This window comes from Prinia subflava, chromosome 10 (genome assembly GCF_021018805.1).
Source record: "Prinia subflava isolate CZ2003 ecotype Zambia chromosome 10, Cam_Psub_1.2, whole genome shotgun sequence".
Taxonomy (NCBI): domain Eukaryota; kingdom Metazoa; phylum Chordata; class Aves; order Passeriformes; family Cisticolidae; genus Prinia; species Prinia subflava.
This window is the reverse complement of record NC_086256.1, coordinates 3236290-3260570: the sequence shown is the minus strand read 5'-3', so window position 1 is coordinate 3260570 and position 24281 is coordinate 3236290. Positions and strand designations below refer to the sequence as shown.

Sequence of the window (24281 nt, the reverse complement as noted above, 5' to 3'; positions counted from 1 at the left end):
ACAAAAGCAAAATGCTGGAGGCCTGTTTGATATTTCACAGAGTTGTTTGATCTGACATGTGTCAAATGATAAATGCAAATGGCTGCAGGATCATTGCAACCCAAGTGGGTTTTGAAATGCTGTGGGAAAATTAGAAGATAAATAAATCTGATCCCAAGAGCTCAAGCTCATTGTTTGGCATGTGTCAGAATGCAGACAGAGGTAAATATTACCTTTGTCTGCAGGGAGGGCAGTTTAGGGCTGCTAACCAGGGACTGTGCCTCCAGTAGGGGGTCAGCAGCAACCTACCAAATTTAAAAATGAAGATATGATAAACATATTGGAGGTTATTTAATGTTTACAAGGATTAATAAACCCTCTTTTTACAATGGACTGTGAAAATTAATTTGATTCTTCTGTTTTAAATACATTGTTTTCCTCTGCTGAGTGACCGTGCAAAAATGGAGCCTCTGCTGTTCTCCACTGGTATGTGCAGAGATTCACAGATCAGCCAGGGGAGGGTTTCCTTTCCACAGATTCTTTCTCTGTGGATCTTCCTCTGGAAGCTCCCTGGGTCGTGGCTGAAGCTTGTACAGAGGAGCAGCTTGTACCTCTGGAAAAGCCAATTGCCACATTCTTTTTTACCCAGACTGCTGCTGATTTCCAAGTACAATATAGAGAGGTCTCAAGAGTGAAAGGGGCAGAGTGTGAGGACAGTAAGATCAGGCTGCACATGCAGTGACAGCAGTGAGTTTGTGCTGCTCAGAAAACAGGAAAATTGAATGTCAGGGCTGGCACCACCAACAAACCCAGCAAAGCACAAACAGCATCTCAGCAGAAGCAGCACAGCTTGACTGGCAGCTCCGGGGCACAGCGAGCAGTGTGACAGGTCAGGGAAAGAAAACCTCCCAGCATTTTAACTGATGCAACTTGACAGGGACCTCAGTGAAAACAGCAGCACAACATTGCGCTGCCATTTTGATGGGGTTGTTCTGTTGAGCTGAACAATGATCTTTGTTCTCAAAAACAGCCAGTGAGGAGTTTGTGTGAGCTGTGCTGTAAGGAGAAGTCTCCAGGAACCCCCAGTGCAGCGGTTTGAGAGAAACCATGTCTAAAATCCAGAAAAATGTTCCTGATGCCATCAGTTGCATCATGTGTACAAGGACTGGGGATGTGAAATTTGGCCCAAAGATATTTTTATGAACCTCTCTCCAACTGACACTTTTTACTTGTTTTCATTTGAGTGCAGGGTTTATCTTTGTGCCTCTCATGTTCTGTTTGCGCACACAGAGCGCTTGGCTGAGCCCACAGCTGTGCTTATTCCTAAATCCCCACCCAGTCTGTACAAACCCATCCTCCAGCTTCTCCCTGAGCTTTGTGTTTGACACCTCTGACCAGCTCTGACCCGCTGGGGTGGAGGATCAATGTCTGGGATCCCCACGGCTGCACTGCTGTGCCTGTGCTCAGTCCCAGCGAGGCCAGCGGGGCTCTGATGGATGCCAGAGTCCTTCAGGGCCTTTCACAAAAGAATCCCATGGAAATTAAGATTTGCTGCACTCAGAATCCTTTGTTTGGTAGAACAGGAAAGGAAGGACTCCTCTGAAGTTGACCCATTTGTGCTTCAGTGAATTTTTCATAAAATAGACAAAATCCTGTTTTAATCTATCCCACTCCACAACCTTCTGAGGGACTCTGTAGGTTTCTCTAAAATACCTCTGTGGTTATTGTTAATTAGAAAAAAATAATATTGCTGAAGGATCGCTTTTCAGTTGAACTTCCTGAACATATGGTTCAAACTGAAGCTGAAAAGGAAAACTTCAGGACAAACTGTATGAATTACTACTAATAATAAAATCAGACATTTTTTATAAGTCCACATTAATCTTCTTTAAAAGCTTTGGGTTAACCACATTTTTTAAATAAAACTTTTACCGGAGCAGAATTTATTAAGAGAGCTCAGTGTTGCCTTAGCTCTGTTCCACAGGGCATCAAGAGAAGTTTTATTACTGATTTCAGTCACAACAGACTTAGATCTACACAGAATGGTTTTGATAAGCCCAATGTAAAAGTTTTATTGGTTTAAGACATGAAAAACAGACATGTTACAGAGACCACTTCTACTCTATAAACAGCCATAACATGGATAATGCATCGCACTGGAGTCAGTGCTCCAGAGTGTAAATAATGGTGTGGAGGGAAGGAAAGCCTGGCCAAGTATGTACAGCTAAGAAAAACATCATAGACACAGCTTGTGTATGGTACTTCTCCTCTGCAGATCTCAAAATTAAATACAAATAAAGTCTGTGTCATTAGGTCATACTCACAGATGGAAAAGGGAAAATTAACCAGGCCAGGGAAAGAGGAAAGTTGATGCTCTTTGTTGTTATGTCTATCTTTGTACTTGAAACTGTAACTACTGGAGCATTATTTAAAACAGGTTTTGAGGCCATGTGGTTGCTGTTTGTCCTGGATGGGTTCTGTTCAAAGCCTCCTTTTCCTGTATGTTATAAAACAGTGTTAGAAAAACATGAAACAACCTCAAGTATTACATGGTGTCTCTCCTGAGGTGTCCCTGGCTGTTGGGGATCCACTGGCTTCTTGTGCTCCCAGAGGATGGGAATAGTGGCAGTGGTGACTGTGCTCTGTTATCTTTATCCTAAAGATAAAAATGTGCTTTTATTGCTCCAGCATTAACAACACGGCCCCTTGTTGTCCTTTGTACTTAGATCTTTTTATAGCGTGGTGAAAAAAGTGTGAATGACTTGTAAATGTAACTTGCACTTGCTTCAAGGTGCCAAGCTCACACTGGCTCCAGTGGTGCAGAACGTGGGCCTTAAAAATCCTGAAATCCCTTTATAAATGCAATTATGAGTGTACCTCCCTCCACTATTCTGTGCCTCATCCTTGTATTCACTTGGAAAAACTATTGAAATGCTGTAATCCCAACCATATGGCTGAGAGCCTCAAAGAAGGCATTTAGCAGACACGTTTGTCTGGAGAATTAGGGTTTTACACAGATTATCCAGTGACTGGAGATGCTCTGGGGGAGGACAGGAGCCCACACCAGGGGCTGCCTTGACAGAAGGACCCTCTAAATCTGCTCTGTCCCTTTCCTGTTGGACAGATCCTGGGCTGGAATAAACTGTTAGTGAGCTTACATTGGGATGAGATGTCTTTGAACGATTTTCCCCTGTAAGACCACACAGATTTACTTAAAAACAGTAAAGAGATTAAAAAACCTTTATGCATGACTAGAAACCAACTTACTGAATTGTTAAAAATGGAACTTCCAGTGCTTTTGTTTGTGTAAAAAGCTTTTATAGGACTGCAAACCAATGTAATTATGCCTAGATCCCTGTTTTATTTTAGGTAAATGTTTCACCTGAGAAGCAGGAATGTGGGACAGAGCGAGACCTAAGCCTGCTGTGTCCTACTCCTGATTTTTATCCATAGAAATTATTTTATAGGCTAGCTGGATTTTTATTCTGCTGATTAAAAAGACAAGCTGTCTTCTCAGAAGTGAGTTCATGCTTGAAGATGAGACTTCATGTTTGTTACATCTTGAGCTTTCACACTTACAAACGTGATTACTGGACTGTTGATTTTTGTAATAAGGTGGGGGGGGTTGCATGGTCTAATAGAAATTGTGTGATTTTCTTGGTGCTTTCTACCCATTCCAAGTTTGTATTGTAATTTAACAGTATCCTCTGAGATCATCTGTTACTTTTTGTCAGCCTAAGACTTCATGGGCATTTCAAAAGTGGCACCTTGTAGATGTGAAAGCAATGAGCAAATAAAAATACAGTTACCGATTTTTCAGAGTATATAAAAATGGGATTTCTCCTGCCTCTAGTGAGGGAACTTACATGAATTCCAGGGAGAAGGGCTTGGTGCTGGTTCTTACACAGGCCTGCTGCCAGGAGCATGCCTTGTTTAGTAGCCTGTGTAAGCACTGTCAGTCCAGAACAATTCCCACAGAATAAATAAATGCCCACAGCTGGTTTCTGCTGGGAGAGGGGCTCACTGGAGGCAGGTGGGGCAGCTGGAGTTGCTGTGGTTCCTGGGAGAGATGTAGTGCAGAGTCTTTACTAAATTAGTAATTTGGTTGACATATTCAGTTCATTAATAATAATTTACTGTGATTAGCAGAGACTCACAGAAACTCAGCATAGATATCACACATAACTAATTGTCACTGTTTCCCTCCTCCTCTGCAGCTGGGTCTGTCACTTAAATGTAGTGAAATAAAGTCTGGTGTGTCTGCCTTCCCTGCCAACTCCTGCCTTCCTGGGGTGCCAGAATGGGATTCTCTCTGTACCATGGCAAAAAGAATCCAGGTGAGTGTTCAGGAAACCAGGGCTCTTGCCAGAGCCAGCTCTAAAACTATGAGTTCACCAAATGAGTGATTTTGAATCAGCACCATTCATAGCATTCTTTCCTCCTGTAATGAGGATCTGTAAATAAGAGGGAGGTTTTAAAATAATGTGCCATAACTTTGATTCAATGATCTTCGAGGGCTTTTCCAGCCTTAACAGTAGTGTTTCTATAACTACTGGAAAAAATCTTCCTCCTTTACTGTGAAGTTACAAATGTATTTGTTTCCATCTTCAACAGAAGAATGTCAGATGCCAAAGGCCTTTCCTTGTGTTCAGGTTTTCCTTTCCCTGCACTGATAAGATTCTCTCCTGCAGAGATAACCACACAATAGTCCAGCAAACGATGGCTGGGTAGGACTAAGACACCATAGCCATGGTCAGATCCAAGTGCAGGGCACTGAACTCCAGGCAAGCGGATTTTATTTAACACAGAGGCACCTAAAATCCATCTGGCACATCCCTTTGCATTCTGCGTTTCAGTGCAGGGCTGGGGGCATGCGCAGATCCAGATCATCCTCTCAGCTGCACGAGCAGTGATGGCTCCTGGCAGCTGCAGCCCAGAGCAGTCGTGTTTACAAACACTGCACACACACAAGGCCATTAGGTATCTGCTCTGTTTGTGCACAGGAATAACAGCCACGTTTCTTTAGCTTTGCCTTGTACAACAAAGGGAACAGAATGTGTTTCTGATTATGTGATAGATATGGAGTCAAGGGAAGCCCAGCATTCCCAGACCGTAACCAGTGGAAATTCTGAAAGGCTCCCTTGCCCTTTGCAACCTCAACAAGTTGAAACCTCTTGTGTATTTTGTATTAGCTTGTCTTGTGCAGTAATTAACTTATATATGACTCCTAGGGGACAAGTGATTATGGTTTATTTCCAGATTACTCATGAGTAAGTCTGCAGAAAAAGAGTTTGTGCTGCTCAGAAAACAGGAAAATGGAATATTTAATGTTGCTGATGATACCAGTTCTGGCTGGTGAGCTCAGGCACCAGGCAAAAGGGCTGGAAACTCATCAGCTTGAGTGCAAGGGCCTGCTGAGACCCTGAAAATGCTCAAACTCTGCTCCCAGAGCATTTGATTAGGAATAGGAATTGCAGCAAAGATCCAGGCAGTGATCCTGCACTCTGTGAATAATATGTGTGTGTATAGGAAGAATAGAAATCATTCAAACATCATTCAAATCCAGGATTGTGATGCCACATTGTTAATTTCCTTGTGATCTCTCACTGACTGAGTGAAGCAAGGTGGGAAACTCAATCAGCCCTTGCAGGAAGACCAGCGGGTGGCAGATCCAGAGGGAGTAAAACCAGGGAGTTCCTTACATACACAGTAAAGCCATGGACATCTTATGGATGCTAGGAATTTCTGACTCCAGCAGGTACCAAGGCAAGGCGGCCCTGGCTTCACCTGCAATGGACATTCTTTCCTCCAATTGCATTAACAGAGCATTTGAGAGGAAAAAGGGACTTGGGGTCACCTTCAGCAAAGACATCAGTGGCTTAGTCTTGTCCTGAGTTGATCAGCTGGGAAAAACACGCCAGGTCTGTAATTTATTTTTAATAGATTATCTGCACATAATCAAATTTCTGATTTATTGAGTCCAAGCACTCACAGCGATGCTGGAGTTGGCTCTGTCCTGGTTATGAGGGGCCCGCCCAGCTGGATCTGAGAGAAGGAGAAGACAGATGATATCTGACATCACTGTGAGGCTGCCAGGACTAATTCACCCCTTCCAAAATCCTGAGCCGGCCTTTGAACCTTTGAACTGTGATTGAATTAGAGATTGATTATGGCAGTCAGTGTTTGTGTCATGAGGCTTTGAGGTTTTGATGGCACTAAACAGTCCTAACAAAATAAAATATTTAGCGTGGCTTTGCCTGAAATGACAGATTTTTAGAGAGCTTCTTCTGTGCAGTAATTCTGTGTGTTATTTCCAACAGCACTATTAAAACTGTCATTCTTGCTAACATTTTAGGCTGGAAACTTTGCAAGTGCCCTTAGGAATGACTGTTCCACAGTCTTGTATTTGGATCTGGGTGCCTTTGGTACTTCTAAGCTGTATGTTGTTGGGAATCCTCAGCCAGAACTGAGTGATAAAATGTTTAGTCCAGTAGAAATCAATTTAATTCATTTTGAGGAAATGAAAGAAAAAAGCCCAACCACACCCCAAATTCAGAAGCAAATTATTCTGAAAAACAGAATTCAAAAATCCAGGGAAAGCCTTAAAGTTTGTCAGGATCAGGTCTTTGTTTCCATTCCTTTCTCAGTGCACAGCACAGGTGTTCACTGAGGTCACATTCCCACAGGTCAGATTTGCAAAGGGAGTCTTCATGTCAGTACCTCACCAGGGGCCAGGCTTTGAAACTGTGACAGTCAGATTTCAGAGAAAAAGGAGCCACTCAGATCTGGACACATCTTTTGGCTTAAAATGAAAGCTGAGCATTTCAGAAAATAATTCTTGTAGAACTCTGGAAAACCAAGCCCATTGTACTAAACCCCAGCCACCAGATTTGATAAATTTTTAATTCTTGCCCACAAAAGGAGGGTGTGAAGCACTGATCTGTTTGCTGGCTATGGAGCCAGAAGCTCCTGGGTATAAACCTTTATCTCTATGACACAGCTCAGCTCACAACATCTTCCAGTTTTACCACAAGGAAATTTAGCTCTAAAGCATCAGTGGTGAGTCTGTTCTCATCAGCATCTTTGGGGAGGGGTATTAAAGTTTAAAAAGCTCTCAGCAGATCGAGCTCTCACAAACATTTGTTAGTTTTTCCATGAGCACGTGGCATTGTTCAGTAACGCAGCCCCTGCTCTGAGGTTTGAAGTTGACAGGGAGGGGTGACAGTGTCCCTTTGCTCTGGCAGGGGAGTGGCTGCTCCCAGGCTCAGTTACAAGGCCAGTTCAGATGACAAGGACACTGGACAGCTCATGGTTTGGCAATCCAGATCTTACCTAATCGTAAGCAAATTAAAACCAGGACATTTTAAAAGGAAGGACTGATTCCTGTGGATTTTCCAAAAGCAATCTAATGATAAAAAGTCTAAATAAATACTTCAATTATTTATTCATAAGCAGTCTAATGAGCACATCTTACAGTGGTCCAGGAGACCTACATGAGGTTGAGTTTGCCACTCCTCTTTGCCGAAATGTTTGAGGGGAGCTGAGTCAGTGACACTGCTGGTGTCAAATCATTCAGCAAGGCCAACTATGCCTTATTTGACAATTAATAATTTAATTGCCCAATTTAATTGCCTTTATTTGCCAATTATTAATTTAGTTGGCAAGGGACTCTCAGGTTTTTTAAAAAATGAAATGAAATGAAATGAAATGAAATGAAATGAAATGAAATGAAATGAAATGAAATGTGGTTTTCTTCCATCTGAAAATAGTACCCTCTCTTTCTAGATCTTCTCCCTCAAAAGACATTTAACATCATTGAAAGGTACCTGAGCCAAATAAAAAACTTGCATTCCTATTTTTAAATATTAACTTGAATCAAGGGCACACTGTAGGTGTTTTGATCACCTGACAGAGTAGCAGCTTATCAGTGCTGTTGTGAAACACCTCTAAAACTTGCCAGATACTTGTGATACTTTGGAGTTGCATAACTGCAGACTGGTAGATTGTATAATACAAATTTGTCCACATCCTAAGTGAAGCGCAGAATTTAAGCAGAAGGTCTAACATGTTGAAGTAATTTTTAATGATGGGCATTTATATGCCATAGTGTATTTATTCTTTGTCATGTTGTACGGTCCTTGAGAAAGGTTTGATTTATGTAAAGGAGTTCTTCAATTTAATGCTGCAAAATTGATAAGCAAACCTGTTCAGGGCTTGGTTTGGTGCAGTGTTCAGCATCCTGATCCTGATTCAACAAGGCACTGAAGCACAAGTGAATATTCAGCCCTCAGGTAACACATAACCTCTTATGTGTCAGTAATATTGGAATAGAAATACACTTAGAACAGAAATACTGCCCCTGGCATTCCTGCTGAAGCACTGATAAGCTAAACAAAGCACTTTTCAAAGCCCAATAACCGGATGGGATTTGTAGCATAAACAATGCTCCTTGTTAGTCACCAGTCCCCGGGGCATCTTCCTCACTTTGTTACAGATAAATTAGCAACAAATGAAATGCTGTGTGCGATTTCCTGCCCTGGGTATGCCTGTGTGCTCGCGTGCCACTGTGAGAGCTGTCATTTATTATTTATCCAAGAATGTGTTCATGTCCACAGTGTGATTTAGTTACTTATTAAAGGTGCCAGACTGGCAGATGCAGAAGCTGCAGTTTGGTTATCCAGAGAACATGGAATAGGCAGTGACACCCTCTCCAGGATGTTCAGTGCTTCACCCCAATGGACTCCCCAAATCTCCAAGCACAGCTCTTTCTCTCCAACCTGTGTTAGGTTCATAAAGGCTGCTAACAGAGATGTCAGGCCTCTGGTTTTTAGACAGGAATGTTGATACTCTGGAAAATGGTTTGAACACATCAGGTCAGTCTGTTTTACCTATTGGGTTAGTATTAACAGAGGTGAAACCCCTTCTAACTAAATAACAGCAAAAGATATTATTTGTAAAGGTCAAATGAGCCCAGATTTCCTTCTGCTTGCCAAGGGCTGTGTGCTCTGTGCTGTGGCACTTCTACACTAACTCAGGCCTTACTCACTTGTCTTGGGAACTGCAGGCTGAATTCTGCACTGTTTGAAGAAACAGGGTTTGGGGTCTGGTTTTTATGTCACTTTAAGCCTATTACTGCTCAGCTGTGCAGTTCAAAGCACTTCCCCTGCCCCCATGCCTGGCTGGATGCAGGACAGCAGGGAATCTTCTCTCACCTCATCAGTACACAGGCTTCAGTGGGGAAACCCAGATTTTGTTTGGCCTAACTCACTGAATTTGACCAGAGGAAGGCTAAATAACAGCTAGGTTCCTTTCACATAGCTCGAGAACATTTTGAGGAATATAATCCAAACTTCTGTGACTCTGTACATTAAATCAGTCAATCCATGATAGCCCAGGCCAGCCATTCCTGTTGCCTTGCTGACATTTTGGTCCCAGTACACACCTGAAAGTTGGAATCCTGGATCCATTTTCTCTAAATTGGAGGTTGGGGTTTTTTGGTGCCTGATCTTTGGTTGGGTCTGTAAAGCACAACTGCAATGCCAGTACTGGTGTTTGCTCTTAATGAGCCCCTTGGTTTGGCTCTGGAGTTTGAGCTGACAAACGCTGCCGTGCCTATTTTAGTCTCCACAGTTGAACAGTCCCATCAAAGCCAAGAGGTCTGGAGATGCCAACCACTGGCATTGCTGCATTATTAATTGCCAATTTTACACATCCAGTCTCTGGATGTCCTCCCCAAGAGCCTCCCTAAGCAAAAACGGAGCCTGTGAGGTACAAAGGTGGGGCTGAGGGGTGTGAGGGTGTGAAACACTTCTGACACTGTTCTGGAGCAGGGCCTGACAAAAACTGAGGGATTTTGACTGAGATGGGCTTTAGCAGGACACACCCCAGTGAGCCCCATCTGTGACTGAATTCCAGCCTGCAATGTGACTGTGGGTGTTCCTGGATATGTGGGAGGCTTCACAGAGCTCAGCTCAGAACCACTGTGCCCTTGGGTCCTGTGCATGAGAAAAACAGAGCAGCTGCTGGAGAGGAATCTCTAAATGCAAACGGAAGGGACAGAGAAGATTAGCCTTTATCTTAAAAAATGATAAGTGCAAAACACGGTAACAAAAAATATAATTGCAACCTCCTTGGCAGTCTGTCCAAGAGAGGCTCGACCCCTGCAGTGGGAGTTTCCCTCCTTGGAATATGCCATAGCAAGAGAACCTTCAAACATGAAAGAAAATGTGTTCAAAATTCTGAGGAAAACTGATGTCTGTTTTCAAATAAAACCAAGAAAAATGACATTGATATGGAAATGACGGGAAATCTGAGTACACAATAACTTGTTTATTTAATACACAAATGTTGCAGTATCAGGAGAACTCACACTTCACCCACCTGTAGCTCTCCTACCCTGTCAGCTGTGGTTGGGTTTGAGATCCTGTTGTGTTTTTCAATAGCAAGTGGTGGCTGTGACATTTTCACCCAGTGTTTCTATTTTTGAACACAGACTCTTCTTTCACTAAGGAATACTTTTTCAATACTCCTTTTAAAAAGATGTCTTTTAGTGCTTTTCACACTAACTTTCAGATGCTGAGAAAGGAATATTCTTTAGCTGGCAATAATGTTTCTGAATAAAAAGATAATGGTATATAACTGGTATAATGGAACATAGAGTTCTGAAAATCCTTTCATTTAGAGAGATTAGAGATATTACCAGAATTAGTTTCCCTAGCAGTACATACCAGTACCCTGGCACAGAATCAAAGGGGTTACTTCTTCCTGGAAAGTGAGTTTGTGATTTCCCTGGTCCTGAAGAAAACCATGTTCCTGATCTTACCTGATTAATCCCTGACTGTGGTGAGTACTGGAGGTATTTAGTGCACAATATTCAGTGTGAGGCTGCTCTCAGGATCAGAATGTGTCTGGCACAAAACTGGGACACAAACCCACCTGCCAAAGGGGTGCCTTAGGAGTCACCTTTTCAGCACACCTGTGGGAACAGGATCTCACTGTGTTTGTGACCAGCACCAATTGCCACAATTCATATCCCAGTGCTGCATTTTCTGTCCTGGGCACAAACTGAAATTGTATCTGAGACATTTAATACATGTGAATTTGCAGAGGGGCTGCTGCCATGGCACTGCCAAAAGTTCCATGATGTCAATTAACGTCAGCTGGATAATGCTGGAATTGCCAAAGCCCACTCTCACTTGTGACCTTGTTCACTAAAAAAAGATAAGGATACTAAAATAGAAGTGCAGGTATCAATGAGAAAGTAAATAAAAAGGCAGAAATAAAAAGGAGATGAATAAATGTTAGGGAAACAAGTGAGGAAGTGAGAGCGGGGGAGGGAAGGGTGCAGTGCCAAACTGGGGTTTTGCTGAGCAGAAATGATGCTGTAGAGGTGTAAATATTTTATTCTCTTCAAGTCACTGTTCTTAAAAGTTGCCAGTTCTGAGATTTTTCCCTGAAACATTTGAAGCAGATCATTCCTTAAGGATGTTATCATTTCTCTCCTGCTGGATGAGCCAAAAGAGGCAATTACAAGATTTTATACATGTAGGTCAGTAGTTTGCTACCTCAGACTTGCTTTGTCTCCAGTATAGCTTTTTATCAAATTTAATGAGATATCACAGATTTTGGTTCTGTTGCTCTATTTGCATTTTTCTATTTCAGTTTATGAATGCATCCCTCCCTGACATATGATAAACTTTAACTATTGTTTGAAAAAAGCAGTTATTCTTTTTTCCTGGAGCTCCTATAGTAAACAATACTGTTGTTCTTTATGAAAGGTGTGCATGCATTTCTACTCTGTATACACTCTGCATGCACACTCAGTGTATCACTTGGCTAAGATAACTCTATCTGGGAGTCTGCAACCAAGGAGCCCAGAAATTACCTCCAGTCAAAACAAAATTAATTATGAAAGACCAGAAACGCCGCCTCAAGCCTCCAGAGTTTTAATGAGATGACTGTTTCTTACCAGCATTAAATCTGTGGGCATAAGGAAATGCTCACTGAGTTAAGATGTGCTAAGAAAAGTGTAAAGAAGAGCATAAATGGCTCAGGAATTTGAGGAATCCCACTGGCTTAAACAGTCTTTTATTTAAAGCAAATGTTCTCATAGTTGAATGACTTCCAAGAAGGGCCTCAAGTGATGAAAGTATTTCCATCTAATGTGGAAATACTTGAAAGATGCTTATTCCATGTGAAAATATTGCCACCTTTCAGAAAAAGCTGAATAGGAGAGTCCTTTAATGAAGATACTCTCAGACAAGGTAATAAGTTTCAGAACGTGCAAAATATCCAGAATTCCTAGTATTTTGATAATGAATAGATTTTAATGACTTTCATCTCCTATAGCACCCAGGGAAAATATTTCAGAGTATTTTACAGAACAGATATGTCAGTACCAGAGTGAAAAATTTTACATTCATCATCCTGACATTGCTCCTTTTTCCCTTAGGGCATAACTGACCTGGAAAGTACCACTGAGCATCTGCAGGGAAAAGCAATGGGGAAACAAAACCTGTGGAGACCAGCAAGGTACTGAGAGTCAAACAACTCCAGTCCACAGCAGTGGCTTTTTAATTCCCATTTCATGATTTTTAGATGATCAGTTATGCTCAATAACTTCTAAATTGGCCACATTTGGAGAATAAACAGATAGTCAATGCCTTTTTCATGAAAATGGAGTAAGTTCCAATACACAGCTTGATCTGGCAGGAAGGTACCAGAATTGTGGCAGGGTGTGAAGGGATTGTGGCCCAGCAGGTATCAGAGCAGTTTGCATTGTGTAATAATTCATTGCACACATGTTGGGAATTCGTTTATTCTGGTTTCTGCATCTAAAAATTCAGATGTGCCTCAGTACTACAGAACACCACAGGGATTACTGGATGCTCCTAAAGCTTTTGAAAGATGCTCAGGAAGTGCAGACTTACAGAAATCAAATCAACTGAGCTACTAAATTTGATTAGAAAGCAGAGGAAGATTTTTTAATCTCATTTTCTAAAGGCAAGAAATGTGCAAGTACATGACTAACCACCAAGGGTCAGTGTTCGGTGGTTTTACATTCTGATATCTTTGTTCCCAGGTGCTTGGAAAATCCCTTTTAGATGAAGTTCTGTAATTAGGATTTCCCAACAGTATTTTTTAACTACCAGTGAGATGCATATGTGACAAACAAAGTATGGGAAAATTCAGTTGTCTGCACATGGGGCTTTTGTCAGCCAGCTACCAAGTTATGTCTGAACTGAGTATTGTTCATATTCCTGGATATAATTATGTATTATTTGAAAATAAGAAAGAGCACCCTAGGAACTGGATTTTATTTTTATGAATAGCAATTAAATTATTGTAGCAAATGCCATTCTTCTGTTTTGTTAGGAAAGTTAAGACAGCCCTCACTGAGACATTGTCAAGTGCTTTGTCAAGATGGCAAGGGATGCACTGTCAAGAGGAGTGAACACATTTTAAATAAGTTCTTGTTGAGAGAAGGAATTTAACCTGACTTTAAAACGTAGTAACTGTGGATATCAGACATCAGGAGACTGAGCTGCAGGCCTGGCATGAGGTACAGGCCTGGCTGGCCGGCCCTGTTTCTGGGATGTTCATACAGGTCATAACCCTTGATTGGCACAAACCCAGAATGTACTGACAGACATTCATACAAACTGCAGCTCATGAAGAAATCTCCAGCCAGGCTTCAAAAATAAACCCAACCCACCTTACTCTACATAAGGCACAGAGATCCTGTTCCCCTTGTGCCCCAGGGCTGAGCTCCAGGCACAGCTGGGGCGTTTCTGATGTGTCCCCGCTTAGCTGTGACTTGGAAGATGTAAAAACTGGGCAGATTTCTGATGGGAGCTGATTTGATTTCTCTGCAGAGGCAGCCAAACCCTTGCAGTGCTGACACTGCTGTGTCTGGGGGAGCACTCGGGCACGCAGAGCCCGTCTGACCTGGATGCAGCAGGCAGCAGCAGCACACGGGTGAGCCCTGACATAATCCCGGATTTCCCTGCCCTGCCTGCCTTGTTTTGACACAGATCTCAGCCACACTCCTTGCCCTGGCCAGTCTGGATCACCTTTCCATCCCTTAGGAATAATCATTTCTGGATGCTTTTGAATGAGGATCAACCCTCAGGAAAGGACATCAAATTACGGTAACTACAAAGAAGTAAAGAGGGATAAAATAAACAAAAGCTACTAGAAATTTAAAAAGAGCAAAAATACTAAAAAAACTAAAATGAGCATGCTAAGGAGTACAAATCCTAGCACAGAACTCTGGGGGATTTTACTGTAAAAACCTTTTATTCCTTATTCTATTTTTAATAAGGATTTATGTTAATCTTCCATGGCAACCAAATCTCTTTAAGAACCTTTGGTGAAGGAAACAGTAATAAGGTTTCCAGAAATCCAAGTCCACTCTCAAATCTTTATCAGTTCCGGAGAACACTAGAAGGGGAAACAGTTATGTAAATACAATCCATATCATCACCACAATTTTAACCTCTGTGAGGCAAAGTAGAATCAGTAACAGAAAATTAAAGTATGTATCTTGAAGAACAGCCAAAAACCAGCAGGTGCTGCCTGCAGCAGGTATTATTCAAGTTGTTTAGTCCACTCTTGGGCTGACCTAAACACCGATGTGTTTAATGCCATCCTGTACACTTCAGTAACAACAGGCAATATGAAAACGGTCATAAAATTTAATCAGCTAAGAAAAAAAATAATGGTTTAAATTAGTAAAAGAGGCTGGTGGAGGGAAAATTTAAGTTCTTGTGCTGAAACAGGAAAGGGACAGAATAAACACATCTCCTTAGTGTAAGGTAGTGAGAGTTCTCTCTGGAGTGTCTGAGGCAGGGTGCTATAGCAGACAGGATCCTGGCTCAGGCATCCACAAGTTCTGATCAAATACAGCTAACCTCTTCCTGTGAAACAAATACAGTATTTTCTGGAACAAAAAAAGATCAAACAAAAAAAGTACTCGTGCGTTTTAGCTATCGTGTAGTGAGCTAAGCAAGATGAAAAGAACGCGTGTGGTGGGGTTTGACGTGCGGTGAGGATGCAGAGCCTTGGCTGCAGCCCTGGGCTCTGCCGGGGCAGGAAGGAGCTGCTGGAGGAACAGCTCAGCCTCGCTGGCAGGTGAAGGCACTGGAGTCTGCTGGGCTGGGGGCAGAAATAACTCGGAGCCTGAAAAGAAGAAATGACAATATGAATTAGGAATAGGTAAAACTGCTACAACCCTTCTCAATCCATCCTTTTAGAAGGGGGCACATTTTCCTACATCTAGAAGGGTTAAAGCAGTTGCTCCTCACCCCTGTGCTTAAGTGCTTTCAATCCCTCACCTCCCCAGACAATTAAATTGGAATTTTCGCCTCATTTAACTTTTTTATAATTTAACTATTTTTTAAGCAATTCTGTGTCCTGGTCTGAGAGCAATGTTTGTGGCGGGTGCAGGCACACTAACCTACCTGTACCTTAAGCACAGGTAATTCTGCACCACGCCAGCAGCTCTTCATCCGTGACCTCCACGGCCCGTCCGTGCCCGCGGCAGCGCTGACAGCCGGGGCGGGCTATGAAGAGGCAGCACCCGCCATGTTGGGACGGAGCAGCGCCGTGCGGGCGGAACACGGGGCCGCTCTCGGCCCGGAGTTCAGTCCGAGCGGGTGACACGACCGCGTTCCGCCCACGCGTCAGCCCGGGGCGGGTGACACAGCCCGGGGCGGGTGACACGATCGGGACTCGCCCCCTCACGCAGGCGGAGCGGCCGTGAGGGCAGCCCCCGCCTCCAACGGGTCTCACCGTGATTGGCGCGAGAGCACCCCTCCCCCGCTGTGATTGGTCAGAAGTGCTGTCACTCACAGCCTCTGAGGGCAGGGGTGGGCGCTGAGTGGTCGGCGCTGGCGGCGGCCCCGCCCCCGCGGGGACGCGCGGGCGGAGCGGAGCCGGGGCCGGAGCCGCCGGAGCGGGGGCGGCCTGAGGGCGGGGGGGACGCGGCTGCTGCCGCCGCCGCCATGGAGGCGAAGCCGGCGGACCCGCTGCTCTGCGACAGCCTCATCCTCTGGGTGAGTGGCGCGGGCGTTCTGCCGCCTCTGGGGACCCTCGAGGGCAGCGAGGAGGCGGCAGCGGCGGGGCTTTTCCCTCCATCCATCCCTCCGTGCACCCCTCCCTCCGTCCCCGCCCGCGGAGCGGGAGCTGCGGGTGGGTCGGGCACGGCCGCGGCAGCGGGGGCTGCCCGGGACACGCTGCTCACAGCCAGAGAAAGGTTCCCGCGGCAGCCTCGAGGTGTGCATGTGGTGACTGCAATATCCCGTGGGCCCAAGTGAGGCTCTCCCGCGGTGGTTTCAGTGTGGAAACTACTCGGCAATGAACAATATTAATAAATAAATGCAATTAATTTGAATTGACAGGCGCAGAAACCTCAGAGCATTCCATACCGGCTGGTTAAAGCGTTTATTAGTCAGGCACACCACAACTGGGTGTGTGATGTTACCTGTGCCAGAGGCACCTGCTTGGAACTGCAGAGTTATTTAGATTGGGAAAGGTTTGTAAGGTCATCGAGTACAAACATGTTTATTAAATTCATCAATTACTCTTGCTTCCTCTTTATCTTTCTCTCCAAGCTTCTTCCGTGACCTTGTCTGTAGTTCTGGTCTTGCAGGTGCAGCAATTTTGGTGACAGGGAGCTCTGCTAAATAGAACTTCTGTGTGAAATCTTGGCAGGGAGGGTCACAATTCCCTGTGCGAAGGGTTCCTGCTGTTTCTAGCAGGTGTTTGCCTCTGTGAAGTGTAAATCGTGGAGAGAAGGGAGGGTTTCAGAGGCATTGTAGAAATCCAGGAGTGAAACTGGTAAAAGTAACAAGAACAGCAGCCAAAGTAGATGTTCTTAATTTCTGCCTGGCAGTGCAGAAGTGCTGGTGATTTAAAGTCTGTAATAAATCACTGATAAACCGTTTTCCCCTTTCTTTTCCTCCTTCCATTTTCCTTTTAGTGACATTGTATTCTCCCAAGGTTTTGTTGGTGTCTAGAATTTTGGTGGTCTTATACTCACCTCTCTCTCCTTAGATAGCTTTTGTTCTTTAATCTTTCTCTTTTTATGGGCTCTTTAATTTTGTATTTTCTCCTCAATAATCAAGTAAGAACAACTCCATCGTGATTCAATGGCAAAACAAATCACTGTATTTCTGAGCTCTTTCACAAAAATCTTGGCAGTAGTGCTGAACTCCTTTATTTATTTATTTTTTTACAATTCCTGCTTTAAATAATTTTAGTCTAATTGTCATTTATGGTACCATTACAGTGCAATAGCTGTAATTATATAAAGAATCTTAATGGAACCTTAACTGGCCCTAAACTGATCAATTGTGTCAGTGTAAAAGAACACCCAACCCTGTGTCCAAGTTTTCTACACAGCACTCAGCAGATGCAGGTTTTTTAATTTAGCACCCTATTTCTCAGGCCTAGTTTGCAACTTAGAAACTGATTGTTAACACCTAGATGTGTTTGAAACATCCTTCCACAATTTGAACTTCAGTGTGAATAATAGGGAGGAAAATGATGTGGGGAGAGGGGGATGAAGTGCTCTGTGTTTGGAGAGAAAAGGTTTCTGTAACTCTCTGCTCCTAATAGTTTCTCAGTTTATTTACTCATTAATACAGCAAACAGATGCTTCTGATTCTCTGTATCTGCTGCCAGACCTGGCATTTTCCTATTTTTATTTTACCAAATGCAATATTAGAAAACATGCTGCGCCCAGAGAAGAAAGAGAAGATTCAAATAAAAATGTTACCCATTGTTTCTGCAGCCCAGGTGTCAATGAATTCAAAGTTCTGAGGATTTTATAGGAGCTAAAAAGCTATAAAACAGCTAAACTGAATTACAGGGGTAATGTTTATGAGTATCCATGAAAAATTGACTTAGGTAATACCTGCTAAGCTGGAACTCACAAACTGCATCAGAAACAAATTTCTGAGTTAGTTATTTTTCCTCTATGTAAGGGAAAAGTTAATTGGATGTTTTTCAGTGCTGCACTTCCTTAGCCTCCAAACCAGGGACTGGATTTATGGCAAAATCTTAAATTGGAAGCATTTTCCACTATAAATGCACTCCTTGGCACTGGCACCACTGGTAATGTTTATTCATTCTGTCCAGTGGCTGACTTGTTCTATTAATATCCTTGTTTTCAGCATAGGAATATTTATTTTTATTTTAAAATCTCTTTGATTACTCTGTAAAACCTCTGTCCCTCTTGGGTATAATCTGGGTGTGAAATGGAGAAACTCAACCCCTCATTGTCAGGTGAAGTCGAGGGCAGACCTTCCCCAGGTGGATGGGCTGATTTCTGCTGGGCACTCTCAGCACTTGAGTTTCATCTGCAAATGTTTGGTGCTAGAGCTACAAAATTAACTTTTCAGCTGTATATTGGGAGTGCAATAGCTCTGTGTCTGAGAGAAGAACTCCTGCTGTAGCAGCAAGTGGCAGAGTGCTTCTGGGGTGGAATCCACAAAATGGTTTTCAGCCTGAGGAGCACCATGTCCTCTGAGCTTTATTTAGTAAAACTGAAAAAATGAGGGGAAAAAAAGAGCATTGCTACAGTCCTGAAGTCTGTGGCTTCTTTTTCTGACCTCCTCCTCACGCTTGCCACTTTCATTGGTTTTGCAAGAACAGTAAAAATCTGTTTTGATGAAATGATTGGGCTGGCATGAGGTTTGGAGAACCCATAATTAATACTTCTACTCTCTCATTATTTCTAGGTCCTCATGTGACTTCTAAATACATAGAGAAACCCAGACTGTCAGTCCTGCTTTTTACTTAATTTTAATTAGCTGTTTCTATTCTGGGAGATCATGCATAAAGCAGTGTTGGCTGTCATGGTTTTGTAAGGCTTTGTTTGTCTGCTCCAACAGGCTCAGGTGAAAGGGTTGCACCTGTGTACAGCAATTTCCTTGCTTTATGAGGGGTCTAGCCAGATGGCAGCATCACAATATTGTGATAATAAATAAAAACTCTGGATTTGGGAAGCGTGGGTTGTGAACTTGCATGCCCGTGCTTGTGCTGAGGCTGCTGGAGTAGTGGAAGCCAGAGCTGTCAGGCATAGCAGCTTTGGGCTGTGGTGTTCCACTTAATCTTTTATGTAACCTACGAGGGATTGCTGACTTCTCACTTCCTGGAAGACAGGATTTAAACCCACTTTTTAAATTTAGAAAGAAAAAGAAAGAAAAACCCCCTTGCTCTGTGTATTTTCTCTTGGTTTAATTGGACTCTTTTAGAAGGAAGCAAACAAGAATTCAGAATTATGGTCACTATAAACACAGAGTGGACAAAAACTGCCTCAGATTCTCACAGCTGGAAACTGCTTTTCCATCCCTCTGGTCCAAGTAGCTCCATTTCCCAGACACAAGGTCGTTTACCAGGAGTTGTGAAGGTGTTTGGGAAAGCCCTCTTGCAGAGGGAGAGGTAATTTAGGACACTGGAAATGCAGTGAGTTTAAGAAGTCAGTGTCTGCAGTGGGTGGGGTTTATAAGGATTTGTACTTGCTCCCATTCTGTTCTATCTTCTAGTAGTACTAATAATGAACTTTCTGTTTTGTTTATTGTGGTAAAGAAGGCTGTTATTTTCCTGGTGAGCTGATGTGTATGGAAATGGCTCTCTCATCTACAGTAATTAGTTCTGAGTTGATTGTCCTTGGAGGAATAAAATATTCCAATTCTGTATATACAACTAATTCTGTCAAAATGTTAGCTATAAGCTTAGGGATAGTTGGAAAAAAATCCCACAATATTTAAGACAGAGAAACATTTTAACATTGAAAGAATCCCTTCCTATTTCTATTACAAAGTTCTTTTAGTTAAAGACTGGAATTTCATTTTCCCCATCAACTTTCACACCTTATTCTGATTCTAAATTTGTTTAGGTGGTTATGTCCAGAGCTAAGCACTGCAACATCATTCAAAGGCTGGATAAATACGACTTTAGTCTCCCAAGTTATCTTTTCATAATCTGCTTTACAATGGAAGGCCTAGCATGAAAAAACAGAGTGTGGGTGTTGGTACCAACTTTTTGAGCCACCAGTCATAACAGTCTCAAGTGTGGAGATAATCGGGTTGGTTTGAAGTCTGTGTGGTTCAGAAGGGATCTGAATAGAAAGAAATCTTGCTGACTGCTTGTGCCTGAAAGGGGAGGAGGAGGATGGCAATTAATTTATTGTCTAATGAACTGAACCCCGGTGTTTTTCCCTGTTTTAGCTGCAGACGTTCAATACAGCTGCGCCCTGCAGGGATGTCCAGGACCTGACCAGCGGCGTGGCCATGGCTCAGGTGCTTCACCAAATGTGAGTTCATTCTTCAGCTGGAAGAAGGGGGATTCAGTGCCTGAGGATTTTGTGTTTGGCAGATGTAGTTGGTTTTAAAGCAGGCAGAAATTCAGAGTGGACAGTTTATAACAGAAGATAGGTTATGCCTTCACATTGCTCTTTTGGGGATAATAGTTGATTACTGACATGGTGGAAAAGATGATGAGAAGATACACAAATACTGCAGTATTAAATTCATGCTTGGGGATAATTGGGCAAGGATGAATTCTCTTTTTCACTTTTCCCATCAGCACTATTTCCATGCTTCAGGCAATACATTTCTCTTTGGAATGAGAAACTGAAGATTCCAAAAGCATGGCTTTGTGTTCTTTTCTTCCTGAGGTTGCTCAATTAATTTATATTTAAGCTCTAGGTTTTAAATGACAACTTACTATTCATGTGGAAGACAAGAACTGTAAAACTTCGATTTCAGTTGATAGTTAGGAATTATTTTACTTTTGATTTGCTGTTCTATTGGTGTGATGAAGATTGGTAGTCTGAGTGATACACTGGTTTTGAAATTTGCATAGAGAGTTGTAATGCAAGTCTTTTTTTGAAAGAGTATCATGCTACAAGTCATCACTGCAATTTTATTGTTATTGTTGGCCCAGATAATTGAAGTCTGCATTACCACCTCAGGTTCAAAGTATCATTTTGTAATTATTAAGAAATTACTTCAACACCATCACAATCCACACCCTCCCCCCCAAAATAATGAACTCAGAAATGTTTGTAAAGATTTTAAATGTACTTTTTAAAGACAGGGCTCATCCCTTTTCTGGACATGGCAAAAATTGATACAGGGTTTGCTGAAGGTTGCTTCCTGTGTATTTTGAATGTTTGGCAGCCACGTGCTTTGGGCAAACTTCTTACCACCAAGTTGGTTTGTGTGCAAGTGGGAATAATGATTGTCCTTTATTAGGTGCTTTGAGACCAGTAAATAAACAGTGCACTGTCAAAGTTAAATATTGTTAAATATGCTCTGATTGTACTGCTTGGCAGCTGAGTGTGTGTAAACACCTCCCTCAGCAATTCTTCCTTGTTTATGCTGGCAAACTGAATCCCCTTCTGCCCAGGGGAACCAGAGACATACCAAATATACAAATATACAAAATGCCACCAGTTTACAGTGTTCTCTTAATATATGCCTTTGACACATGGCAGTAAATGTTAGTTAGTCCAGCCCACAGGAATAGGTACCAAACATAACGTCAGCACCAGTCAAAAAAGGATGTTTCTACCTAATTATGATTATTTTATCAGGTATAAAAATTCAGCATGACCAAGGCCTCCACATCCTTGTGCTTTTTCGATAGCTGGCTCAGGCACACAGAGAGATTTTCTCCCAGCCCTGGAATGTGCCTTAATGCAGCCAGCAGAATGGAAATTTCCTGTGACATCAGATTACCTTGCAATCTCCAGGAATTCATGCCTCACTAGACACTGGAGTTCAGATCAGATGATTTATTGCTGGGAATTTGCTGTCTTATTGATTTAAGTCTGTGCTCATTGATTAATCATTTGATCTTGTTTCAGAGATGTTGCCTGGTTTGATGCATCGTGGCTCGGTCGCATCAAAGAAGATGTTGGTGACAACTGGAGAATCAAGGTATTTAAAACTGAAGATAGTGAAGTTTGTGGGGTTGGATGTTGTGGCTGTTCTGAGATCTGGCAGTCCAAAACCTAGAGAATTAAGCTCAAGCTTTTCAAGGCTATTTTAAATGAGCTTGACCTTTCTGTTGATAGTTTAAGTTAATTCTAGCATTGTTGGATGGAATTTTCTGCTGTGATATTTCTCTTCCTATGTCCTCTCATAGAGCTGCCTTGTAACCATTTTAATAGAAATGATTTTTCAATTTAATATAAAGTAAATTTTTTAATAAAATTGTAACCTTGTCTTTCATGTACAACAACTAGTCCAGTAATTTGAAGAAGATACTGCAAGGAATTATGGACTACTACCATGAGGTATGGAAAGAACAATTTATTATTGTTGTTCTCATTATTAAACAAGATGATTACTGCTCCCCTTGACTTGCCAAGTAGAAAAAAAAGCTGTAATTTGTTTTGAGGACCTTTTAGGCAGAAGGTGTACGATAATTATCTGTTAAGTGGGAGGTCTGAGTGAATATGAAATTAATTTGAGAGGTGTGTTTTAGATAAGGCTCTTGGAGTATGAACTGGGAACCACTCTCTGCCCAGGTGAATGCTGAAAGGACTGAGCTGCAGAGTCCTGCTGACATCTGTGTGTGTGTTCATGTTTGCTCTTGTCTAGAGAAGTTTTAATCCTTTTGTACACAACAGAACAGACTCAGCAACCCCAGTGTAGGTTTTATGATACTCAGTGGGGAGCTGGGAGCCAAGGTAGGAATCCTCCTGGACACAGCAATTATTAGTTTGTTCTGTCTCATGCAGGGATAAGTACAGTAGCCATAAAAGGCTGCTGTATTTTGAGTTAAAAACCAAAAATTGATGGATTTTGTATTGATGTGATTGCAGTTATGTGATGGGTATGGTCTAGAAAAACTTGCCAGATCTTGTTGTGGCTTCCTGGTCCTGCCTGGGCTGGGCTGTGACACCAAGGGCCAGGCCCTGACGTGCTGCCAGGCCTGAGGATCTCTGGCAGGCCCAGAAGCAGAACTGCTCTGAGCTTGTGAGGAGCTTTTTGAAGGATTTGGAAGCAACTCCATCTGGAAGTGTTATTAATTCTTTTATTATGTTGGTAAAATAAATGAATCCTCTCAAATTTGAGAACTGTCCCAATAACTTTTGCTATTGTCACATTTTCTTGTGGAAGTGCTCAGTTAACTAAACCTGGTAACAAACTTGTAGGGACATTTTCTCTGCCTAACTCACTCAGTCCAGATCTCCTACACGACACCAGATTTTCACATTGTACAAAAGTGGGAGTCTATTTTTCTCATAATTTTAAATTTCCTTTCAGTTCCTGGGTCAGCAGATTGCAGAAGAGCTTCTTCCAGACCTGACCCGGATATGTGAGAACTCGGATCCCACTGAGCTGGGCAGGCTCCTCCAGCTGATTTTAGGTTGTGCAGTCAACTGTGAGAGGAAACAAGGTAGGCACTGCCTTCACCTGCTCAGCAAAGAGCAGACTGCCTCAGGGGATAGTTACGGTTGAAAAGCTGCAGAAACTTCTCTTTCTTATTCATCAACATTGTTAATATTGTGAATGCCTGTTCTGAAACTGGAGTTCATTTAAAGGCAGAAATTCCTTGGGAAATGTCTGTGAATAAAACTCAACACTTTGTTCAGAGTAGATTTAAAAATACAAACTGAAGCATGTATGGTTTATTCATATTGTTAAAATATGCACTAAGACCTAGAACTTACTATTCAAATGAAAATATAGCAAAATTAAATGAAGTCCTTAAATTAGAAACTGCTTCTCTGTCTGCAGAGGCTCAAGGCTGAATTGGCTGTTTTCTCTCCCTTTACCAGAACTAATCCTCCATGCTCTGATGGCATCTCTCCCTAGGCAGAGTATAAATTTGTCCTGTTAAGAGTTTATCATCTTTTGTGCTTATTTCCACATTACTGGATAATAATGATGGTGGTTAATGGTGCTCCTCTGTATAAAGAGACCACCACTTGTTTTGAGGGAGCTTTATGGATAGTGATTTCTTCTGGGTCTTACAGCAAACAGTTTATCATATTGCTCAGACCATGGAGATGAACATTGTCCTGAGTCACTGCAATCCTTTTTACAGAGCACATACAGAATATCATGACCCTGGAGGAGTCTGTCCAACACGTTGTCATGACTGCCATTCAAGAGGTGGGTTACAGTTCACAGCCTGATGCTGTCAGCTGAGAAGTCCAAATACCTTTTTGTTGACCTTTGTGAATTCTTTCATCCAAGCAAAGGTTAGGGAGGAGTGCAAGTACTTTCCTAAGTTATTTGGGAGGTTTGGCACCAAGAGACCTTAAACCCCAGGGCTTA

General features: G+C 42.5%; 1 protein-coding gene across 1 annotated transcript in view; it reads left to right on the top strand.

Annotated features, from left to right (window-relative positions):
• The first annotated feature begins 15878 nt into the window (after positions 1-15878).
• HOOK1 (hook microtubule tethering protein 1) overlaps positions 15879-24281 on the top strand; it is a 24183-nt gene continuing 15780 nt past the window's right edge. Inside the window, exons 1-6 of the mRNA XM_063406971.1 lie at positions 15879-16034; positions 20214-20299; positions 21857-21929; positions 22238-22288; positions 23265-23397; positions 24049-24116. Of these exons, the coding sequence (XP_063263041.1) occupies positions 15984-16034; positions 20214-20299; positions 21857-21929; positions 22238-22288; positions 23265-23397; positions 24049-24116 (462 nt within the window). The 5' untranslated portion in view covers positions 15879-15983. The remainder of the gene's footprint in view (positions 16035-20213; positions 20300-21856; positions 21930-22237; positions 22289-23264; positions 23398-24048; positions 24117-24281) is intronic.